Source organism: Populus trichocarpa, chromosome 18, assembly GCF_000002775.5.
Source record: "Populus trichocarpa isolate Nisqually-1 chromosome 18, P.trichocarpa_v4.1, whole genome shotgun sequence".
Lineage (NCBI taxonomy): Eukaryota > Viridiplantae > Streptophyta > Magnoliopsida > Malpighiales > Salicaceae > Populus > Populus trichocarpa.
The window spans coordinates 4186392-4202598 of record NC_037302.2 but is presented as its reverse complement, the minus strand read 5'-3'; the positions used below and the strand labels follow the sequence as shown (position 1 = coordinate 4202598).

At 35.4% G+C, this 16207-nt stretch overlaps 1 protein-coding gene across 6 annotated transcripts; it reads left to right on the top strand.

Moving 5' to 3' along the window:
• Positions 1-247: 247 nt before the first annotated feature.
• Positions 248-14266, top strand: LOC7463776 (endoribonuclease Dicer homolog 3). Of its 6 annotated transcripts, none has more exons than XM_024590248.2 (26): positions 248-424; positions 654-819; positions 953-1133; positions 1353-1466; positions 1904-2038; positions 2163-2232; positions 2863-2927; positions 3344-3475; positions 3610-3762; positions 4585-4714; positions 6025-6130; positions 6206-6398; positions 6472-6632; positions 6894-7112; positions 7201-7463; positions 8054-8325; positions 8426-8943; positions 9028-9122; positions 9442-9656; positions 9747-9956; positions 10579-11058; positions 11684-11938; positions 12158-12484; positions 12980-13187; positions 13603-13714; positions 13846-14266. In XM_024590248.2, the coding sequence occupies exons 2-26, from the start codon at positions 686-688 to the stop codon at positions 14054-14056; spliced, it is 4959 nt and encodes a 1652-aa protein (XP_024446016.1). In that variant the 5' UTR covers positions 248-424; positions 654-685; the 3' UTR covers positions 14057-14266. The 6 variants fall into 6 exon arrangements, with proteins under 6 accessions (XP_024446016.1, XP_024446015.1, XP_024446017.1 ...); XM_024590247.2 differs by having other exon boundaries at positions 633-819; XM_024590249.2 differs by lacking the exon at positions 248-424 and having other exon boundaries at positions 431-819; positions 7315-7463.
• Positions 14267-16207: the final 1941 nt, after the last annotated feature.

Genomic DNA, 16207 nt, shown 5'->3' with positions numbered 1-16207 from the left:
CCCCATCGAACTGCTCTCCAACAGTAAATAAGTCCCACAGGATCCTCATTGGTTCGTGTTCTTCACTGGCTACAGAACCCTGCAAGCCTCTTGTCCTCCCTTTTATTTTTTTTGTTTCCTCGAACGTACGCACACACGCTCGCTGTTGTCTTCGGAGTCCAACAAAGATAACATTGAAAAGACACTCTTAACCCAAAAAGAATAAATCCCTAAAATCTAGTCCTTACTCATGACCTTCATTTAATTATTATCTCACAATTCTCTTTCACTCTCTGTATATCATACACATTCACAGACGGACTGAGACAGGCAGAGTATATTAGTTTTTCCCATAAACACAAAAGGATTTCAGTGGATTCCCTGTTTTTTCTTTTAATTTTAAATAAATAAAACTGCCAAAATTCTTGAAGAATCACTAAACTAGGCAAGCAAAAAGTTCCCTTTGTTTCTTTCTTTCTCCTTTCTTTCTGGGTTTTATTAGGGCTTTCACGTTTATTGTGTTTATAATTTCTGGTCCTTCTATTTTCTTTTCATGATTTCTCCATTAAAAATCTTTGATCACGATAATTGCACACCACCCTTCTTTCTTTCTTTTTTTATTACTAGAGTTAATTGATACTATTATTTGTCAGTTATGGATACTGCAATGCCAGACCATGATCCTCTCAAGAGAAGCTTTGGTGACATGATGGTCAACAACAACAGCTCTTCGAGCTGTCTTGCTATGGATACTTCCAATGGTATTACTGATCATAATGACACCACCCCACAAGGACTAGCTTCTGTTCTTAGTAATCATAAGGAGTTTTATCCAAGAGGGTTTGTCAAAGTTCCTTTCTTTCTTTGATGGTTTGAATTTTTCTGTAATTACTCAGATTTTCTCGAAGAAAAATTTCATGGTTTTTTTCCCCTTACAATGTGGTTTTGTTTATGCATGTTTTGGTGACTGTAGGTATCAGTCAAAGGTTTTTGAGGTGGCTGTTAAGAGGAATACAATTGCTGTGCTGGAAACAGGAGCTGGAAAGACAATGATTGCTGTTATGTTAATTAAACAGATTGGTCAAGCTGTCTTTTACAGTGGTGTTAAGAGATTGATTCTTTTCTTAGCTCCAACAGTTCATCTTGTTAATCAGGCATGTTGTTCTTTTTAATAAATCAATCTCTCCTTTTCTCCTTAATAAGTGAATTCTCTGTAAATGTTAACATGCTAATGCATGTTTTTCTCAATATAAAAAGGGTTTTTTTTTTCCAGTGCTGTTTTATAGTTATTTTCCCTCTCTTCTTTTCTGTATATACAATCTGGCTGATCTATTGATTCACAAGTTGAAATTAAGTGGGTTTTGTGCTTGCAGCAATATGAAGTCATTAAATCTCAAACAAATTTTAGAGTGGGAGAGTACTATGGAGCTAAGGGAATAGATGAGTGGTCTCTGAAGTCCTGGGAGAAGGAAATTGATGAGCACGATGTGAGTAGGAATTTTTCTGTAGATTGAATATCTCTGTTTCCATATATTATGTATATTCTAACAATTTCCTTTTTGGGCTACTTGTTTTAATGGTCTTGGTTTATGCACTTAGTGCATTTAATAAAACCAAGAAGAAACAAATATCTCTCATTTTTCTAATGTCAGTTATGCTGTGACCATCTTTATCTGCAGTTCTTTGGTCCTGCAATATTTTGCTAGATTGAGTTTTCATTTATGCAAAAGTTAATTGTACTTTGGACTTCATTCTTATAATTATACAGTTAGAGATTAAACTAGCGGTATTAGAGGAACATAGATGGCTTTACTTATGAAAGAGACAATATTCTTTGGGTTATCATCTGTGTTCAAATATGTTTAATCTTGGTTTGCTGCTGGTAGAGCTTCATTAATGCATGTCCTTTCTTCTTACTTTGTAGGTGTTGGTTATGACACCCCAGATCCTCTTGGATGCCTTAAGAAAGGCATTTTTGAATCTAAAAATGGTATCCTTGTTAATACTTGACGAGTGTCATCGTTCCACCGGTAACCATCCTTATAAGAAAATTATGAAGGTTGATATCCTATTCTTTGCTACAAATTTTGTTGTTTTTTTTCATTTGATCTTTCTTATAGTCACGATTCCTCTTCTAAATGTTAGAGTAAATTAATTTTGATAGTTATGATTGTTTGGTGAAGGATTTCTATCACAAAATGGAGAATAAGCCAAAGGTTTTTGGAATGACAGCATCTCCTGTAGTTAGAAAAGGTAAGAGAACTTGTTGTGGCATTATGGAGGGTTTGAAATTTAGTAACTGTTTGAGTGCATAAATTTATTTAGATCTTTTATTTGACATTATTACGACCTTATTTGTCCCCCGCCCCCCTCATTGTCATTGACACTTGATACTTTCAAATGTCACCAGGACAAGATGGCACCATCATTGATCAGTTTGCAACTCAAACTTCCTTTCTTTCTCTGGTCTGCCTTGATGGCAGTTGATTTTGCATATATTTGTTTTATTTTTCCATGGAAAAGAATAGTCTTCACACTTGCTGGCCCAAATGCAATTAGCAGAGAGGTATTCTTAATTAGAAGTTCAGTTTTATAGGTGTGTTAACTGGAGACAGATGTTGTATTTTTCAAATTAGCTGAATTACGTAAACAGTCAGTACCATGAAGAGAATATTTGGTATGTGTTTAACCCTTACCGTTTGTAGCCATTTATTATTTGCAAAACTTGCTTCTTCCTCTGATCATGTTCATCTTCTTAAAAACCTTTTCTTTGTGTTTGCTTGTATGCTGCTTGCTTATTTTCATCTTTTGATTTCTAGATTTAGTCCAATCATAAACCTATTGCATGCATTTCTTATGTAATTTTAAATTTTTTTTCATTAGGTGTCTCGTCTGCCATGGACTGTGAGGATCAACTAGCAGAACTTGAGAGTGTATTGGATTCTCAGGTATTTTTAATTTTAATTTTTTTCCTATGATGGCCATGCAGTCAAACTTAATTCTTATTCCTTATCTCGAAGTTATGATGCCAAGCCACAGAAGCACAACTGGGATAGACTTGCATTAGTTTGTCTTATTTCATTTTTGTCTGGGGATATGCATGCTTCTCATTTTATATTCTAATTTGTCTAGATTTATTGCTTATATAAGAATCTCATCCCTATTGTTTTGGGATGCTGCTGTTTTAGCAAGCGCGAAGTCCTGAGAATTGGTTATAGAGTCTGCTTCTATGCTATCTTTCTTCTTGGTCTTTCCCCCTTTTTTCAATGGAATCCCCCCCCCCCCAATTCTCTCCCTCCCTCCCTTATGCGGTATTTCTTTTTTCGCTTCTCCTCCCTAATTTATTCTATGTGTTTTACTGCAGATTTATACTATTGAAGACAGGGCAGAGGTGCATGTCTATGTTCCCTCTGCAAAAGAATTATGTAGATTTTATGACAAAGCATGGTGTTCTTATGTGGAGCTGAAAGATAAGATTGAAGCTTCATGGTCCAAGGTATTCTTTTCTTGTGCACATATATCAAATTATGTGGTGGGGGTGGCACTTACAAAGAAATTTCTAGCTTTGAGATTTGTGGAATGAGTGGTTTATTGGTGTTGATACTGATATGTTTTGTTTTGAGTGGATAGTTTGATGCTTCAATGTTAGCTTTGCAAGGCTCAACACAAAGTTGTTACAAAGATATGGATGATAAGCTTAAAGCAACGAGAAAGCAGTTGTCCAAGGACCACGCAAAGATTTTGAATTGCCTAGAAGATCTTGGCCTCATATGTGCTTATGAGGTATGATTGCAATCACAGTTATTAAAAACTAAGGAGAAAATGGATTAAATGCTGAGATGTAACGCCCACGCCCTATGTTCTTCTGCTGTCACTCTGTCTTCTTTCTATTATGTGAAATGCAGTAGCTATAGGCTATACTCGTGATTTTCATAAAATGTGTTCATGAATACTACTCCCTCCATCCCAAATAGCGTTCTTTCATTTTGGGTTTGTCTACCCTTAGTTGAAAATTGATTTCAATTTTTCCAACTCTTGAAAAGCGTACTTAGATTAGAAAATTCTTAAGTTGATATGGAATAACTGAGGTGACGCAATATTTTTAGGCATTCTTAATGTGCAATCAAAAAAGACACTTTGGAACAAAGAGAATACCTCATTTTCTTTGTTTTCCTCTAAGGGTTTATTTGGCACATGGTTAGAAAATTTAGGTGAAATTTTTCATGAGTAATTATTAAAAGAATGATTGTTAAGGGTGTAAAATTAGATTTTTAAACATACTTGGTGTGTTGATAAATGGAAGGGTACATTTTTTAAGGAAAAAAAGATTGAGATATTGTTAGTGAGAAGAGAGAGAATTAAACATTGTTTAGGTGTGTTCTTTGAGGGGAAAAAAAGAGTTAGAGAAATTGAAATATATATAACAGGGGCAGGGGGGTGGCGGGATTATCCCCATGGGTATAGCACTAGGGTGATTCTTATCCTCCATCACCCCCAAATGTAACTCACATGGCTTTTATAAAGATAAAGGGGACAAGGATTTTATTTTGCAGTTGTCTTCTCTTGTGATTGCAGTTTATTATTTCTCACTTTTCTTTCATATAGGCCATCAAGGTTTGTCTAGAGAATGCTGGTAACCCCACTGGTGAATGCAAATTATATCAAGAAATTTCTTTGCAGTGTAGATATTTCCTTGAGGATGTGTTACATATAATTGGTGAATCTTTGCTGCATGGTATGATAATAGCACCTTTTATACTTTCTCTTTCCTAAGAATTTGTAAAATATTGCTTTTCAGCTAATTGCATACTTGCTGTAAATGAGGTGTGCTCAAATCTAATGGAAACTTTTTTTTGTTCCTTTGTCCTGTATTTATATACATGGTTGTTGATAAATCACTTGCAGTGGTTGACATTGTTCGCTTGCCTTATTTAACATTATTCAATATTTGGATGTTGGCACCTTTGTCTCTCCTGCTGAAGGAAAAAAAAGCCTTTGCATTTCTCGAAAACTGTGTTGTTTGTTCTTGTTTATGATAAGGTTTCTCACAGTTAATCCCATAATGGGATTTTGTAGCTGCCATTTATGTATGGAACTATCTGGCTTTGAATGTTACTTTTTTTTTTGTTATGATTTGTTTGGAGTATTTGGAATCTGTTAAACACGTGCATCTTTTGGCTTTGTTTGGGTTCATGACAATGAGACTGCATGGAGGAGGACTGCTTTGATTGGGTGACCGATTGGAAAATTTTAAAATAATATGAGCTTTAACTTTTGGAGTAATTAGTGAAGATTAATGATGCATCAACCTCCTACCAGGATGCATCAAGGATCGGATGATGCCACTTGTGACTCAAGTAGTTACTTGAGAATTGTAAATTAACCGTGACTGATCCTGCTGTAATTTACTCCTATATAGCATCAGCAACCAAAATTGAGCTTGCATAAAACAGTCTGTGTGTGTGAATAGCTGAGGGGAAAGAGAGAGCGATAAGTTATAACTATAAAGGGCACCGCATCTGGATAAACAGGTAAAAGTCCCATACCTGTGGATTGAGGAATATTTAAATTCTCTTGTAATGCATGTCAAGGTGCTGCCAAGGAACCGAGGGCCTTATAGAGCACAGGATGGGTACAGATAGAGCTAGCCCATCCCTTATGCGAATCAATGGTTTGGACAAAACAAAGCTTACCTCTTGCACCTAGCTTCATCTGGTGTACAGTAGTTTACTACTTAAGTTGAAAGAGAGTATAATTTAGGTTCAAACAATGTAGTATCTCTCCTAGATTCTATTTCATCAACTCCTCCCATCTCGCTCCCACAATTATTATTTTCCTGTTATTTCTTATGTATTCTGTTGTTCATGAGCAAGCAATTCATTCATAGTGCATAAAGATACTGTCTCTGGAGCACAGTGCCAGTGAATATTTTGTCTGCCTGATGTTTTTCCTTGCGATATTGCCTTTCTGGAGACACTAGTATGTATTTTGATTGTGCTTTGAGTATGATGCTTATTACCAACATTATTCCTTCTCTTAACTCAGGTGATAATTTCTCTTTGGATCATGGGTTTGACTGTTCAGCAGCATTGGGTTTTGGCTACATATCCCCCAAACTACATGAACTTCTCCAACTTTTTCTATCATTTGGGTAATAGAAATATTTGCTCATCTTTTTATTTTAATTTTGTATCCAAGTTGATTTACTATCCTTTTGTGGTTGCAGAGAAGCTAGGGAAGTATTGTGCCTCATTTTTGTTGAAAGAATTATTACAGCGAAAGTGGTTGAAAGATTTATGAAGAAAGTTGAGGTTTTAGCACATTTCACTGTTTCATATTTGACTGGAACTAATGCATCAGCTGATGCACTGGCCCCAAAAATGCAAATGGAGACCTTGGAATCATTTCGCTCTGGGAAGGTATATGTTCTTCAGTATTATGAATTGTTCGCAGGAAGTTGAAACGCGATAACACACGGGTAACTTTATGCAGGTCAATCTATTATTTGCCACTGATGTGGTGGAGGAGGGAATTCATGTGCCAAACTGCTCCTGTGTAATACGTTTTGATCTGCCTAAGACAGTCCGCAGTTATGTCCAGTCTCGGGGACGAGCTCGACAAAATAATTCCCACTTTATCACCATGCTTGAAAGGTGATGCCTCTTCATCCATTTAGACTGCAGTCACACTGAAGCATCTTTGATATGCTTTCTGGCACAAAAAGCAGCTGTAGCGTAGCAAATAGAATGGGGCCTTCATCTTTGTTTGTGTGTTTGATATTTTGATCGTGTAGATCATTACAGTTGTGATAGAATCCCTAGTTAAAGCTCTTGTGTCATAAACATGCTTGGCGCATGATTTTTTTCATGTATATGTTATCAGTAAACATGGTATAACTGTGCATATACTTGCAGGGGAAACACCAAACAACGGGATCAGCTATTTGAAATCATTAGAAGTGAGTGGTCAATGACAGATACAGCTATAAATAGAGATCCTAATGTATGGAATCTGAAAGCATGTGCTTCAGAAGCAGCAAAGGCTTATGTGGTGGATGTGACAGGAGCATCAGTAACTGCAGACTCTAGTGTTAGCCTCATACATCGATATTGTCAACACCTCCCTGGCGACAGGTATTTAAATATTTCCCTGTCCATTTTTTTGGGTTAAGTATACGGTATAGAAGCAATTAACTTTTAATTGGTTTCCTTTACAATTTAGGTACTACACACCAAAGCCAACTTTTCAGTTTGAAGTTTTTGAACAGTCTTGCCGCTGTGCAATGAAGCTACCTCCTAATGCAGCATTTCAAACATTAGTTGGTCCAACATGTAGGAATCAACAATTAGCAAAGCAGCTTGTATGCTTGGAAGCATGTAAGAAATTGCATCAAATGGGTGCTTTAGATGATCATCTTCTGCCATCAGTTGAAGAGCCTTCAGAAATTGCTGTTGTTAAAAGCAAGTCAACATCTGCAGGTGCAGGTATATGTTTATTATAATAAAATTCATATTGAATATTCCTATAAGAAACTCTATTAGCTCATTGGCCAAGCTGCACCATCCTTTCTTTCTGGGTCATTAGTAAGAGTTGAACCTGCTAGGATTTTTAGTTGGGTTATCTCTTTTTTTACTATTAAAGAATCTATGAAAAATCATAGATAACCTATGACTTGACTAAATTAGCCTACTTATTAGGTAATCCAGAACACATTCCTTCATCTGTAGTTGCCAACTACCATGCTTTGTTGATATCAGGTGGCCAATACTAAAGTATAGAGCAATTCCGCTGCATGTGTGCGATATCATCATTTAGAATGCTCTGAAGCAATAATGAAAAAAATAAAATGAAATTGTCAAGACATCAGTATGGTTCATGTAAGGACAAACATTATAATGCATTTGCTTTTGTAATTTAGCAAAGTTGGCAAAACCTTGATGGGTGGATACACTAATAGTTTCACATGAATGTGTTTGGATTGCTGTATCAATCCTGGAAGGTGTAGCGGTGTTTCTCTCCTTGTTGTATGTAATAACTCATTGTTTCTCTCTCTGTTCCACTCTTGCCTATTCAGGAACTACAAAAAGGAAGGAATTGCATGGGACAGCTTGCATTCATGCGTTATCCGGAAGTTGGGGAGAGAAACTTGATGGAGCCACTTTTCATGCATACAAGTTTGATTTCTCTTGCTCCATTGTCAGTCAGATCTATTCTGGATTTATTCTTCTCATTGAGTCAAAGCTCGATGATGATGTGGGAAACATTGAGTTGGATCTTTATTTGGTTGCAAAGATAGTCAAGTCTTCTATTTCTTCATGTGGAGTAGTTCACTTGGATGCTGCACAGGTATTAACATGTTGCGTGCTCATTCTCTCAGTAATATTTCTTTTTTATCTTGGATTGGTTATTTCCTGAATGCTGTATCTATTTTTTATTTTTTTATCAGATGACAAAAGCAAAACGGTTTCAAGAATTCTTTTTCAATGGCTTGTTTGGAAAGTTGTTTACTGGATCTAAATCATCTAGGGAGTTCTTACTTCAGAAAGAAACAACATTACTGTGGAGTCCCTCAAACATGTATCTGCTTCTACCACTAGAGCCATGGAGCATTTCCAGTAATGATTGGTGTAAAATAGATTGGAAAGGAATTGAAGCTTGCTCATCTGTGGTAGAATACTTGAAGAACTCTTTTTTGGCTGCTCGGTCTTACAGTGGTGGAGGAAATCCATTACCTGATAATGTTCAGTCATCCACCATAGAATGCAATGGTACAAATTTAATCCATTTTGCTAATGCTTTAGTCAACGTAGAGAACATTAAAGATATGGTGGTACTGGCAATCCACACGGGAAGAATCTACTCCATTGTTAAAGTCGTGAACGATTCATCTGCGGAGAGTGCTTTTGAGGGAAATGCTGATAATGTGACAGAGTTTTCTACATACACAGAGTACTTCAACAAAAGGTTGGTGGGCCCAGCTGAGGGTCTTATGTTCATTTCTCCTCGTTATCATCTACAGTTTCCATACCTAACATCAGCTGCTCTCAGGTACGGAATTGTGCTGATGCATCCAGGACAGCCTCTGTTGCGGTTAAAGCAAAGCCATAACCCACACAATCATCTTGTAAACTTTAATGATGAAGGTTTGTTAGTTTGTGTGTTTGAGATCTGTTATGAGGTGGAATTGTTTTCTGTTGGGCAACTCAGTCTCAGTCTGATTATCTGGCACTTCAATTCTACTATCTTGAAGTTAATCCTATGCTATGATTATTGACAACGTGTAAACCAGATTTGAAGAATTGGGAAATTCACCAATATGCATCAACTTCTCTCAATTATAAAAGCAATCAATTGACATTATAAGCTACTACATTGTCTTCTGAATCAGGCTATGCAGTTGAATTTAGCAATGAGTTCCCTGTTCTGTTATCTGATTTGTTACATGTTCTATTAAATGACCAGGTGATTCAAAAGATGGCATGGTTGGCAGAAAACAGCAGCAGCATGTGCATATGCCACCAGAGCTTTTGATCAAGATTGATGTTCCTATCAGTGTTGTAAAATCAATTTATCTGATGCCATCTTTGATGCACCGTCTTGAGTGCCTGATGTTGGCCAGTCAACTTAGACAAGAGATTGATTGTCATGCTCCTAATTTTTACATCCCAAGCTCATTGGTCTTGTCCCATTAAATTGCTCTTCGTTTTTCTGTATTTTAATGAATTATTCGCCTTTAAGTTAATGTAGTCACCTGCTTTGATCATTAGATTCTGGAAGCGATAACAACACTTAGATGCTGTGAAAGTTTTTCGATGGAGCGACTGGAGTTGCTAGGGGACTCAGTTCTAAAGTATGCTGTCAGCTGCCACCTATTTTTAAAATATCCCAATAAACATGAAGGCCAGTTATCCTCATGGCGCTCAGGGGCTGTTTGTAATTCAACCCTACATAAATTGGGAACAGATTGTAAAGTACAGGTATTTGATTATGATATATGTGGCTTCTAGTTCTATCTTTAAGAAGTATTATTCTCCATAAAAAATTGTGTTTTCTGAGCGCATGTGTTTTTTCCTCCTCCTTTGTGTTTTTTTTTTTTTTTCAGGTATTGTTTAATAACTTTGCTGATGTTCTGCGATTGCAGAAACGAATTCCAGAAGATTTTACAATTGAACCCAATGTTAATTTTCTTTTGGGATAGAATTTGTTAGTGTTTCTTTGTCCATTGAAGTATGCTCTCCCTGATTGTTTTGAGACTTGAATTGAAGTGTTTCACATTGCTGTGATTATAGTTATCAAATGTTCTGCACTTGTATTTGCACTTATATTTCCATGAAATGACTGTGATGTGGTATTTGAATCTGGACAAGTCTAAATAGTAGACCTTCTACTTCATATGTACACATGTATATTCTGATCATCGTCCTTTTCTGTCACTCAATTTTACCAGAATTAATAGTTCAGGCACAGGGATTGATATGAAACTGAATAATCTTCCACAAATTTTATTCTAGCCACGATATTTTAAATCTATAAGTGTTTTGAATAGTTCGTTTGCAATAGGTGTCTGAAACAAAATGTTCTGCATTTCTTACATGCCAGGGATATATACTAGACAGTGCATTTGATCCCCGTCGTTGGGCTGCTCCTGGACAGAAATCTGTACGTACTCCTGCTCCTTGCAAATGTGGGGTTGATACTTTAGAAGTACCATTGGATCGTAAGTTCCAAACCGAAAGCGCAATTGTTAAGGTTGGAAAACCTTGTGATTCAGGCCACCGATGGATGGGTTCCAAAACCATATCAGATTGTGTTGAATCTGTCATAGGGGCATACTATGTCAGTGGTGGATTGATTGCTGCAATTCATGTGATGAAGTGGTTTGGCATTAATGCTGAACTTGATCCTTCACTAATAAGCGAAGCAATTACGAGTGCATCTCTACGATCTTATATCCCTAAAGAAGATGAGATTAAGAGTCTAGAGTCAAAGCTTGGGTATACCTTCGGTGTCAAGTTTGTCTTGCAGGAGGCCATGACTCATGCATCTATACAAGAACAGGGTGTTACATACTGTTACCAGGTAATGAAATTTTTATCAACTTGGTCTTCTATTTTTCTTCTTCTCTTTTTTAGGGTAAACTACAATAGCCCTTGAAATTACAAATGGCATCTAAAAGTTTGAGGATTTGACAAAAACCCTTTCTATGTTTAAGAAATCATTACAAATTCCCTTGCTGTCAAAGGGGATAATTTTAGCCCATGAAGGGTATTTTTGTTATAAAAGGAGGTTTCTGTAGTAGTTTCTTAAAATTGGAGGTGATTTGGTAAGATTTTTCAAACTTTTGGGTGGTGCCTATAATGTTCAAGGGGGTTATTTTAATTGACACTTTTTTTTTTATTTAAGTATATTTTCGTTATTCTGGTGGCTCAGCAGCGAAACCAATTTGGAAAAAAAAAAAAACAATTGAAATCTCAAGGTACAGTAATTTTATCTGAGCAATTTTTAAACAGATTTCTGTAACATACATGAATGATCTCAATGTTTTTTTTTTTTTTTTTCATTTTATAATGTTAATACAGAAACGTTTACTCACTTAAATGTATTTGATGACGAGATTTAAGTGCACAAGACTCTATATTTCCTGTAACTGTTTGCAATAATCTTAACGGGCCTGTTTGTTATATTACTTTTGGATTTTCGACAGAGGCTTGAATTTCTTGGTGATTCTGTGTTGGACTTGCTTATAACATGGCATCTCTATCAGAGCCACACAGATGTTGATCCTGGCGAGCTGACTGACTTGCGCTCAGCTTCTGTTAACAATGATAACTTTGCTCAAGTTGCTGTGAAACAAAACCTATATACCCATCTTCTTCATTGTTCTACACTCCTTCAAAGTCAAATAACAGAATATGTAAATTCTTTTCATGAATCTGATCAAGGCACAAAGGCTCCCAAGGTAAGTTCCTATACTGACCCACTCAATCTCTTATTTTCTTAATGTTAGAACCGTGCTGTTTTCCTCAATTATATTGCTATCTTCAAAGGTTAGCAGCAACTAATCCTTTGAAGCTCTGATTATGGTGCTTTTTACATATCTAAACTTGTTGTGGTGGTTTTCTGTTCTGCAATCCTATTTATTAATGACAAATTGTTCTGATTGTTGTCTTTCCTACAGGCTCTTGGAGACCTGATTGAAAGCATTGCAGGGGCATTATTAATTGATACAAAGTTCAATCTCGATGGTGTGTGGAGAATATTCAAGCCCTTGTTATCTCCAATTGTAACCCCTGAGAAACTTGAGCTGCCTCCACTGCGTGAACTTGTTGAATTATGTGACTCTATAGGGGTTTTTGTAAAAGAAAAATGTACCAAGAAAGCTGAGATGGTTCACGCCCAGCTTTGGGTACAGCTGGACAACGAGCTCTTGTCTGGAGAGGGGTACGAGAAGAACAGGAAAGCAGCTAAAGGAAAAGCAGCTTCTTGTTTGTTGAAGAAGCTCCAGGTTTGTAATTCTGGGAATTGCAATCATGCCTGTATGTTTTCATATTTTACCACTTGCTGGATCCCACAATAATAAAACCCAGAGCTGTTTTGTTTCTTTAGTTCTTTTTCTAGTAACTATCAGTCTATCACTATTGTTGTAAGATTTCTTGGCTAATGGTCATACTGCTGAAAAATCCATTCTGTACTTAAAAAGTCGTTCTGGTGGTTGTTTGGCTAGTAAATCCAACAGCAGGTTTCTAGAATGAGCAAACTAAAGATGATATTTATCCAGGAAAATTCATGGACGTGAAAGCTTTTACAGCATTCTAATTCTTGCTGTTTTTGTAAATTAAAATCAATGAAGAAATAATAGCATTTTAAGATATTTGTGTGACTTTGATGCTTTTCTGTCTTTGAAACATACAGTGATTAATTAATTGAATGTCTGTCAAAGGCTTCAAAAAATCAAATTCATGTAAACTTTATTTTAACCCTTGTATGCTCATGTAAACAGAAAAGAGGCATCGTATACTCACGTGGAGGTTCAAAGAGGAGGAAACAGGACACTGACCCTGTTGTTGATTCAAGTTCCCTTGGCTTCTTAGAAAGTGAAGATTTTTCTGGAAAAACAAAGCCAAAAAAGCAGAAAATAGAAAACCAAGTGCCCGGAGATTCAAATACAGATTGTTCCCCTGCCATCAGTCCTAGTCATGGTCCCCCAGGTATCCATCATCAAATTATTTGGCTTCCTATTTGATTCTAAATGTGATTCAGAGAAGGAACAGTTTATTTTATATGTGCTGCTCAAGGGCACACACTATCTCAGCTCCTTTCTGATCAAGTCCAATGCTTAACACCTATCTTATATTATCTTGCCGTCTCGATTTTCCTTAAAACTGTTGCTAGCCCATCTTGTGCACCAGGAATGAATTGAAGAGTTTGGTTAATATAATAAATGCTTGTCATGGGACTGAGGGGGTAGTTTTTTGGTTCTTGCAAGAAAATTAGCGTGCTGGTTGGTGCCTGCAGTTATATCTTGATTTTTCATTGTTAAATGAGTAGTCTTCTGCTTTCTGATGAATTCAATCGTACCCTCAAATATTGTGGAATATCTCGCTAAATCACCCCCTTTTGCAGTTATTGAGTCGATTAACAAGAAGAAAGGAGGACCTCGTACTAGTCTTTATGATCTCTGTAAGAAAGTTCAATGGACAATGCCTACATTTGACACAACAGAAACGAAATCCAGGTTTGCCAACTCTACAAGCTATTTTTTGGTCGCCCAAATTCTCGTTTATATATATACAAAGATCATTAGTTTTCCATGCTACATTTGTTTTTTCCTGCATATTTCTCGTTCTAATTAACTTGTTCCCGCAGAACTGCAATTGAATTTGGTGAAGGCCCTGATAAAAGGACGGGATTTAACAGTTATGTATCAAAAATCATCATGAACATACCGTCGTATGGCGTTGTTGAATGTGCGGGAGAGGCTAGTGCTGATAAGAAGACCTCATATGACTCTGCGGCACTTGCAATGCTTAATGAGCTTGAAAAACGGGGACAGCTCATCATTGATGAATCAAAATAAATCTTGCAGCTGTGGTATAGATTACCACTCTCAAATTTTGGGGAAGCACGATAGTGAGTTTCTGTTTTTGATTCGGAACAGAGCAACTAGGAGGAAAGTAGCGATGAAGTCCCTGTTGTTTTTGCATTTCAAAAACGCTTTTGAAAAAATTTGAAAATTTTTATTTTTTTCTTTGCTTCAAATTAATATTTTTTTTGTGTTTTTAGATTATTTTGATGTGCTGATATCAAATATGATTATTAAAAAATAAAAAAAAAATATTATTATAATACATTCTGAGTGAAAAATATTTTGAAAAATAATAATAACTATATTCTCAAACATACTCTATCTTCTTTACTGAGCCTGACAATTTTTTTTTAAGTTTGGGAATTATTGGGGAAACTAAATATGTTTGATATTATAGAACTCCATTGGTTCAAATCTAAATCTAACATCCTCCCTTTTATTTTCATTTTTATTTTTTTATCCCTTTTATTTTCATTTTTTTATGAATTTCAATTCTCTTACAACTCCACAAAAAGTCACAAAACCAAGGGATAAAAAGATTAATTAATTAATTAATTAAAAAAAAACTAAAACTCATGAGACTTTTACTGAAGACTACCTCTTGTTTTATTGTGGATGGATATAGTAAAATCACTTCTTTACTCTTGACAACACAAAACTTACAACATGGTTTGATTACGGTATTGAATTGTCAATTCAAAGTTCACAAGGGTATTTAGGATATAAAATTACGTAGTTCACAAGGGTATTTAGGATGTAAAATTACTAAACTAGCTTTAAAAATTAAATTAATTGAACTTACAACTGAGGAGCTTTTCAGGCATTTTAAATTTTTTTGCATGGTAAGATATTAAAATTACTCTTGAAGTAAAAATTTCTTAAAGTTAAGGCGAAGAGTGTTTTGTTATTTCATTTATGTTTTATGTAACTAGTAAGGATATTCAAGTTTTTCAACAAAAATATAATATTATTTTAAATAAAAAATTATTATCGTGTGTAACGGATGCAAGAGCAAATGGGACGCACCTGATGTCTTTTGGATAGTGCGTGTGGTGTCCATATTTTAGGGCATCGTTCAAAGCTTCACGCCACCCATTTCATTGTGGTGAGGCACGTGTTGGCTTACCCCAGTGAAGCTCCGACAATGGTTTGTCTCCCCTTTTTTTTTTCTCTCTCCAGCCTTGAAAAACATGTTCTCCTTGCAAAAATTCAGAAAAGTATGGTCATTTGTTAATTTTATCAATTTTGGTCCTTATTCTTTTCAATTTTAATTTTTTTTAATTATTTTTTTGTTATTAATTTTTCAATTTTACCCCTCACTATTTAGTTGATTGAGTTTGCCTTAATGATTTTTTAGGTTTGGCTTTTATGGTTCAATCCGACCTCATGACCCATATCACAAGTTCAAGGGATTAGACCGGGTTGGATTTGATCTTTTTTTAAGTTCTTTTTTAAATTGATTTTTTCAATTTCACCCTTTAGCATTATGTAGGTTGGAGGTTTGTATTCATTATTTTTTTTCACTTCTTCTATGGATTAATCCCGATCTCATGCCCCAGATTATAGATTCGATGGGTATACTAGGGTTGACTCAGGTCTTTTTATGTTGTTTTTTTTTATAGTTTTTATTGTTTTATTGACCTAGTTCATTTGAGAATTAACCTTCATTATTTTATTTGGTTTGCTTTCCATGAAGTTATCTCGATTTTATAACTAGGTCGTAAATTTGGCTTGATGGCTCAAATAAACTCGGGTTTTTTTTTATTTCAATTTCCTTGGTTGACATTTTATTTGCTAAGAATTGAGATTCTTTTTTTTTTCATTTTTCTTTCTATGTGATCATCTTATTCTCGTTTAATTTTTACTTTGTTAACAAATAAGATCATTATAACCTTTTAAGAATATTCTAAAGATATATTTTCATGGTATTGACAAGCATTTTTTTCATTAAATCATTGTTAGTATTTTTTTTTTTGCTTTATTTGTTATTGATGTCTTTTTTTGTAATCATATTATTAGATTAACCAAGCTTATAAACATAGTAGAATCAATTACTTGAATCTCATATTTTTCTTGATTTTGTTAAAACACATACATCGCCTTAGCATCTTGCTTACAGTGAAAAGTAAAATATGAGATTTA

Bases quoted from the DNA above. Each gene is read 5' to 3' on its own strand.
- LOC7463776 (XM_024590247.2), top strand. From the start codon at position 635: ATGGATACTGCAATGCCAGACCATGATCCTCTCAAGAGAAGCTTTGGT. The intron at 820-952 runs GTTTGTCAAAGT...TGGTGACTGTAG, and splicing joins AAGGAGTTTTATCCAAGAGG to GTATCAGTCAAAGGTTTTTG. The intron at 8,326-8,425 runs GTATTAACATGT...TTTTTTTATCAG, and splicing joins TTCACTTGGATGCTGCACAG to ATGACAAAAGCAAAACGGTT.